The following is a 7,490-nucleotide window of genomic DNA, read 5'->3' as shown; positions in this document are numbered from 1 at the left end:
ATGACAAACATTGACCAAGAAGTTGCTTTATTCGTATTTTGTGCTTCCACCCTTGTGTTTAATGACCTCTGCAACCCTGCGAGGCATCGACTCGATCAGCTTGCAGCAGATGTCCACGGAGACCTTCTTCCAGGTTTCTTGACACTCTTCCCACAGCTCATCTTCATTCTAGTTTCTCTTTGACTTGTCCCGGTTCTGATTGAGGATTTCCCATAAGTTCTCAATGAGATTCAAGTCAGGGCTCTCCAGAGGCCACTTAAGGACATGAAACGGCTGCTTGCTAAGCCACGCTTTGGTCACCTTCCCCATGTGCTTTGGATCATTGTCCTGCTGGAAAATGGCTTTGTTGTGGCAAAACAAGTCTTTCATGCTTGACACCATTTCTTGTTGAAGGATTCTTAGGTATTGGTCAGATTTTAGGGCACCCTGGACCCTATGTCCAACGTTGATGCTCACGCACAAAGGCAAGACGATTGTCCTGTTGCACTCTAAGATGAATGGCTTCTTCTTTGCAACAAAGCCGTAAAGACCAGCTGCACAAGGCCTCCTCTGGATGGTCCTGTTGGATGCTTCGATTCCAGTCTCCACAGACATTTCTTGACCCAACATAGGGACTGTTTTGAAGCCGTCTTTTAATGACAGAATCTTGAGGCGACGGTCAAAACGACTGTCAGTTTTTCTAGGACGTCCAGATCTCTTTGCAGCAGAGACAGTTCCTCTCTCCTTGAACTTCTGAACAACATACCAAACTGTTCTGCTGTTCACATGAAGAGAAACAGCAATCTCAGATGAGGAGTGACCATTCTTATGCAAACGCACGATAGCAGTCTTAATGCCTTCGCTCAACTCACAGAATGTACTCACGATGGAAGAGATGGAGAAAGAAACATGCTGGAGATGTGCAATTGTCAGAGTTTAAAATTCCCGGTAGCCTCCTCGCCATTGGCGACTAACACTTGCGATTTGGCACGTGAACGTGGACCATTTGGTCGCCTAAAGATTCAATGCGGCATTGCACACATGGTCGTCCTACTCTTCGTTCGCGTTGGTCTGACCGACTGTGTAAAACCGCAGAACCTCCCATTTGTTACTAATAACAACAGAAAGATCTATCTACCAGGGCAGATAGAGTTCTGATGTTTGCACATACGTGACAAGATTTTAGCGGTGTCTCTAGGAAACAGACCAATTGCAAACGGAAATTTGCGAAGGGGAACGTGCATTGTGCAAGAGGGCGCGTCGGTTTGTCAGACCAAGCGGCTGACCTGTAGGCTGTACATTACAGCTCAGCTCTATTATCTGAAACTTTACCACCTCCTGTTTACTCTCCCAAGAGTAATTGAAAACCTTATCTGAGACAGTGGGTTGGGCTAATTACCTCAATATGCCAAACGTTATCATGTGATGAGATATGATTACAAAAGCCTGGTCTTTCTCACAGACTTCAGGTCAAAGTGAGCAGAGATTAGGAGGGTTTATAGGTAGTTGCTTTGTTACATCTAATTTGAACCACATTTAATTTGCACAAGTGCCACACTAAGGACAAGAGAAAAACCACACTTTCAAATCCCAAATGTTTACTTTCAGAATTGTAATGTGTGCACACTGAAATAGGAAAAGTAGGCGTGGTTGTAAATAAAGTAGGCGTGTCTTTGCTTTTAATTGCTCTGACGACCACCAAATTTGGAGAATTTTAAACCATACATTGTATACCTGAGTTGCTAAAAGCACTATTGTGGATCAAAGTGTCCAATTTCAGTCACTATAGTTATCATAAATGGCATTCTCTAAACAGGTTCCGAAAAACTATATTGAGTCCTATCACCGGCAGAGGAATATTTTGAAGTATTTCATATCATTCTATTCTCAGATGTTTGTTCCAATTATTCGTCGACCAACGCACCTAGGTTAAAACACAAACATCCTGAAAAACCCTTGAAATTTCTTGCCCAGTAAATACTTTTGTCCACTACTATATATATATATATATATATATATATATCCCGGATGTATGGTTGCGTCTGCCACATGTATTTTGAGTTTGTTGTCTGTCGAGAAGGAACAAAGAAGAAGAGGGAAGTCAAGAGTCCGGCCAGCTCATGGCGGCTTTAACCACTGTGGTGCTTTGCGTCAGTCCTCCTGTTGCGAGGCCTCTCTTTAGGGAATGAATGCTTTGTTGTTTTCGTTTCTTGTTTGCTTTGAACGTTTCATCATTGCACTGTTTTGTTTGAAAACTGCCAGCAATCTTGATCAATACACATTTCTGTCTCCTTACTTCCAAGTTACAGGCTTCAAAGCAGTCTGCACTATCTACTGACATTGGTACGGCGGTGGTTTTGTCGTCTGTTGCCTCTATCATTTGTCTGATTTTGTTCCACGCTTTGTCACATTTGTTATGATCACTTGTTCTTTCTCACTTGGTGTACTGCCTCGTTCCTCAGCATCAGTGTCGTTCATTGTGTCACTCTGGGATTACAGGCATCAGAGCATTCTGCAGTTTCTGCCTTGTTTGGCTGGGCGATGGTTTTGTTTTGTTGTCTGCTATCCTCTCTTAGTTTTCTGAATGCATCCTTCAACCTGATCTCCCTTGTCTTCTTAATCATTGTGTATTGCAATCACAGGCTCAGAGCAGTCTGCACTTTCTACCATTCTTGGTATGGTGGTGGTTTGTTGTCTTTTGTCTTCTCTTCATTTCTGACCGTATCCTTTTGCCTACTTAACTATCATCTCAATCGTTGTAGATTCTTCACCTGTCTCTCTTTTCAACAAAATCTACTAATTCATTCTTCAGGAGATCACAGGCATCAGGGCAGTCTGCGGTTTCTACTACTCCTTTTGGTACGGCAGTGGTTTTGTAGTCTGTTGACCTCCTTTCACCTGTTTGATTACCAATTGGTCACAGGCATTAAAGCAGTCTGCGTTTATCTACCATTCCTGGTACAGCGGTAGCTTTCTTGTGTGCTATCAAACTGTCAGTTTCCATGCTATCGTGTATTTACAACTTATCTTCGTGGTCTTGGTATCTTTGACAGATTTAGTTGTTGCAGTTTTTTCTTTGATTTCTTGGTATTGTGTTCCATTCATAGGGCAGTTATAAAACCATAAATAGATAAATAAATAAATAAACATATCTATATATATATATATATATATATATATATAGTGTTCTTCAAATGCAAAGTCATTTACCTGATCTCAACAATTCACAAATTTTGTTTCATCTTCTTTGATCGTGTCTTGGTCTGTGTAAGATCGATCACATTCTTCGAACTGTCCATCCTCACCATACCATGTCTCGTTTTACTGCATTTTATGCAGGCCTTTGTCATTCTCTGGAAATATTGATACATCCTTCTTTACCTAATCATGCACAGCAACAGGCGATTTTACCCATGCGTTTGGGAGGTCTTGGTTTCAAACAAGCAAAAACCACTGCACCAGCAGCTTTCATTGCCACTTGCAATTTTACCAACAGTTTCATTTTTGTTTCTCCAATTATGTTCAGGCAATTGGTACAACCTATTTACAACTACAACAACAGCTGATGCCTCACTTTCTAGATACATAACTGGAGAAGATGAAGCTCACAGTCAATTTAGAAACAATTTTGCTGATATTGATAAGAAGGTTACTACAGACTTGTCATCTACATCTCAGAAGTCTCTACAGTCACAGATAAAGTGTTCCATCTTTTGCTAATCACAAGGAATCTCGCAGCCTTCGAGATAGTGCTCGCCTAAACACCGTATTATCAATTCATGCCGCAGCCTGGTTGTGGGCAATTCCGAACCCAAAGTTAGGCCTCGCTATGGCTTCGCATGAATTTGTGATTGCAGTCAAACTCTGCCTGGGAATTCCTAACTTTCCAGATTTTTCCCAAGACTATACGTTGTATGTTTGGATATACAATTGATTCACTTGGAGATCACCTCCTTGGGTATGGTCATAGTTCTCTACGATCCAGACGTCATAACGCTCTTCAAGACATCATCTATTACACATTCCTTGTTGATCAGATGATGCTGGTTCATGCCTTGAGAAGCGTTGCAGTAGCACATATTTCAATCGTCCTGGGGATGTCTATCCTCCTAATTCAAAAACAGCAAGCCTGCTTATTTTGATGTTTCCATTTGGAATACCATGCAGCCTTCGTATATTGTACCATCTTCAACTTTGGCTGGAGCTGCACGCGAGTGTTTCTACTCTTTGATAGTGGAGACATTTGGTTTTTGGACACCTGCTAGTTTACCTACACTTAAGAATAATTGCCTCTAAAACAATGACAAAAACTAGACTTTCATTTAGTCAAGCGTTTAGTACCGTATTTCCAAGCATTTAGCTGCATGCCGGTTTAAGCTGGGGATTACCAGGATGCTGGCATATACCCCGGGGTACACCGGCATGCCGGAGAAAGAGAGGTGATTGACCAACCTCCCTATAGACTGGACCCATAGATCTATGCTGCATCCGTTCTTAGATATTGATTGAACTAACATAAATAAAAACTAAGACATCTAATACTTTTTCATCTAGATGTAGTATATAATCAACCCTATAATGTTTGATTTTCTCTGCCTTCATTCTCCTCTTCTTCTTTGTCTTCCTCTCTTCCTTATCTGTCAGCCCTGTGTGTTCTTCTGCTTGTTCAAACCTAATCCTGTATGCACTGATGAGACACTCCACATTCCCTGGCGACGTTTATTTTGTTTTCACCGAGCTTGTCGTACAGTACTGCTAGCTTTTCAATTGTGTATGATCCTCTGCCATACTGCAAAGATCCATTCTCAATACCTTCTGGCTGTTCAACTTTTCTCTTTTCTAGCTGGGCTTCGGGAAAGCTGTATTCTCTAGGTCAACGAATCAAATTATGGTGCGTGTGCAGTAGAATTACCACAAATGTGTAGTTGCTCCTTTGCCATTACCGGCACTCCTCGTGCTATACCGGCATGCCGGTATAGTTACTAGAGTCCGACAAACAAGTTTCTGGTAGTCCCCGCTTATACCAGCATGCAGCTAAATGAGCGAAAATACGATACTTTGTTAAAACAATTATCTGTTCGTCTTTGGCAGTTTACTGCTAGAATGTTAAATAATATATATATATATATATATATATATATATATATATATATATATATACATATACAAACACCACCAATTTTAGCAGTATAGATACAGATACACACACACACACACACACACACACACACACACACACACACACACACACACACACACACACACACACACACACACACACACACACACACACACACACACACACACACACACACACACACACACACACACACACACACACACACACACACACACACACACACACACACACACACACACACACACACACACACACACACACACACACAGACATACAGACACACACACACACACACACACACACACACACACACACACACACACACACACACACACACACACACACACACACACAAACAAGATCCAATTTGTTTGTTCGCCTACTACTTCCTCACGCTTGGCTCATTGTCACTACAATTCTCCAGACGTGCTTACCAAATGAAAAGGAACGTAACAATGTGAGTTTCGATGGGTGGGTCCCCTTTCGATGGTTGACCCTTGAGCAATAGCTTTCTATTCTGTCCGACATTGATCAACTAGGCGCAACATTCAAACTATAAAGAGCATAGTGCGCAAAAGAATAAACGGTTTTTCACTTTCGCATAGTCAAAACAGCAAATATAGAGCATTTAATAGGACATTCTAGGCGATGTCACAATAAGTGAGGTCTAAATTAAATGCAAGGCTGCAATATCTGACGCCACAATGGATTACCTAATAGTTTCTTTTACAGTTCAAGAGACGACGTACGTTTAATATATGTGCATTCAGGTTCAGTCTAGGAGCATTTCATTTCTTTCTTGCAAGTTTTCTAAATTAGAATTACATTGACGTCAACTTGATCCAGCTGTCACTATCCAAAACTAACGAGCGGCGTACGGAATCTAATTGTAAACGGAATACATGCTGCTAATTACTTATAACATCTAACTGCAAATAAAAATGTCAGACTAGCTACTGTCATGGTAATTCCTCACAATTGAATGCACCCGGGCGAAGCCGGGCAACGTAGCTAGTATACCATATCTATACCTCACTTTCAAAGGCTTGCTGGTACAACATAAGGTTCAGTTGCATGTAGCTCTACCTCAGAGATAACATTCCACAGTCCGTCTAATTGGTGAATACACTATATTAAAGCTGCATTGCTTAGAAACACAATCTAGGAAAGTATCAGCCTTCTGACCCCATCTTCCAAAATGTTCAAAACAACAGGGATACATTTAGATAATGTTCCATCTGGCAGCATTTCCCCTGTGTACCTATTCACTTTCCTCTATTCTCTGGTGGTCTAGCAGCATATCCATCTTTGCTTGCCCGTTTCAAAATGTCCTGGCTCCATGGGTATGCCAATGATACATCACATCTAGGGTCCGTCCAGTTTCTGAATTAAATAACATTAGATGTAGATGATGATCTTCACTGTTTGGTTTCTAGGGCTGTGTTTCCACTAGCTGCACCTTAAACTAGTTTAGCTTAAATAGGTTGTAAGAACTAAACCAGTTCAAGAAAGCGACTGTTTCCACTAGGAACTTGCACATCCCGGATGTGCAAAACAAACCGTCTAGGAACGCCTTATTTTGAAGTATTGGGCTGCTTTGTCGCCGAGTCAGAGCAACTGTTGGTTTTCACTGATTCCGCATCTGCTAGTAGGAATTTGCATGACGATGACCAAGAAAACCGTGTTGTCTCTCTCCGTAGCACTGATTTCTTTCCCCTAGTTAGCATCCCTTACATCTTTTAAGGCAATCCTATCCCAGCAAAATAGTCAATATCATCAAAACGACATTGTCAGAAGCCATCTAAACAAGCGCGCTACTGTCATGTGACATTTAAACCTAAACCACTTTGCTAAACCTACTTTGAAGTGGGTTTAAGAAAGCGGTTTAGGTTTAAAATATAACTGGTTTAGTACAGGTGGAAACAGGTCAATTCTTAAACCAGTTTAGCTTAAACCACTTGTTAAACCGGTTTAGGCATTAGTGGAAACAGGCCCTAGGTTCTTTCTCATGTGGAATGTGAAGATCACTCATACATTAACTCCACCCATTTAGAATGGAGTTATGAGCCTAGACTGGACCAACACACAGACATACAAACAGAAAGACACAGACAACTGACGTATAGACTACCATCAACAGATCAACAAAATTGGCAGATCGTAATTGCAGTGAATAGCACATCAGAACTAACCTTGTTTTAATCATAATAGTGCCGGGAACAAAGCCCGGCGCACTGCTTTCGTGTTTAGTAAGAATGACCGGTCGCTTCATCATCTGGGTGCTGCCTGGAGAACCGCCACTATTGTCCTATTCAACACAACAAACTCTGACTTTTTTGAGTAAATATCACATAAGCATACAGCAACCTCG

At 41.4% G+C, this 7,490-nt stretch overlaps 1 protein-coding gene across 1 annotated transcript; it reads right to left on the bottom strand.

Moving 5' to 3' along the window:
- Positions 1–168: 168 nt before the first annotated feature.
- LOC134177061 (uncharacterized) lies at positions 169–2,457 on the bottom strand. Its single transcript, XM_062643764.1, has 2 exons — positions 2,404–2,457; positions 169–891 (listed from the first exon to the last, which is right to left on the bottom strand). Exons 1-2 carry the CDS (start codon positions 2,455–2,457, stop codon positions 169–171), a joined length of 777 nt encoding a protein of 258 aa, XP_062499748.1.
- Positions 2,458–7,490: the final 5,033 nt, after the last annotated feature.

Source organism: Corticium candelabrum, chromosome 3 (assembly GCF_963422355.1).
Source record: "Corticium candelabrum chromosome 3, ooCorCand1.1, whole genome shotgun sequence".
Lineage (NCBI taxonomy): Eukaryota > Metazoa > Porifera > Homoscleromorpha > Homosclerophorida > Plakinidae > Corticium > Corticium candelabrum.
This window is presented reverse-complemented; position numbering and strand designations above follow the sequence as displayed.

Coding starts and splice junctions, on each gene's coding strand:
- LOC134177061 (XM_062643764.1), bottom strand. CDS start 2,457: ATGAACGACACTGATGCTGAGGAACGAGGCAGTACACCAAGTGAGAAA. Junction 892..2,403: donor CACCAAGTGAGAAAGAACAA/GTGATCATAACA, acceptor GCACATCTCCAG/CATGTTTCTTTCTCCATCTC.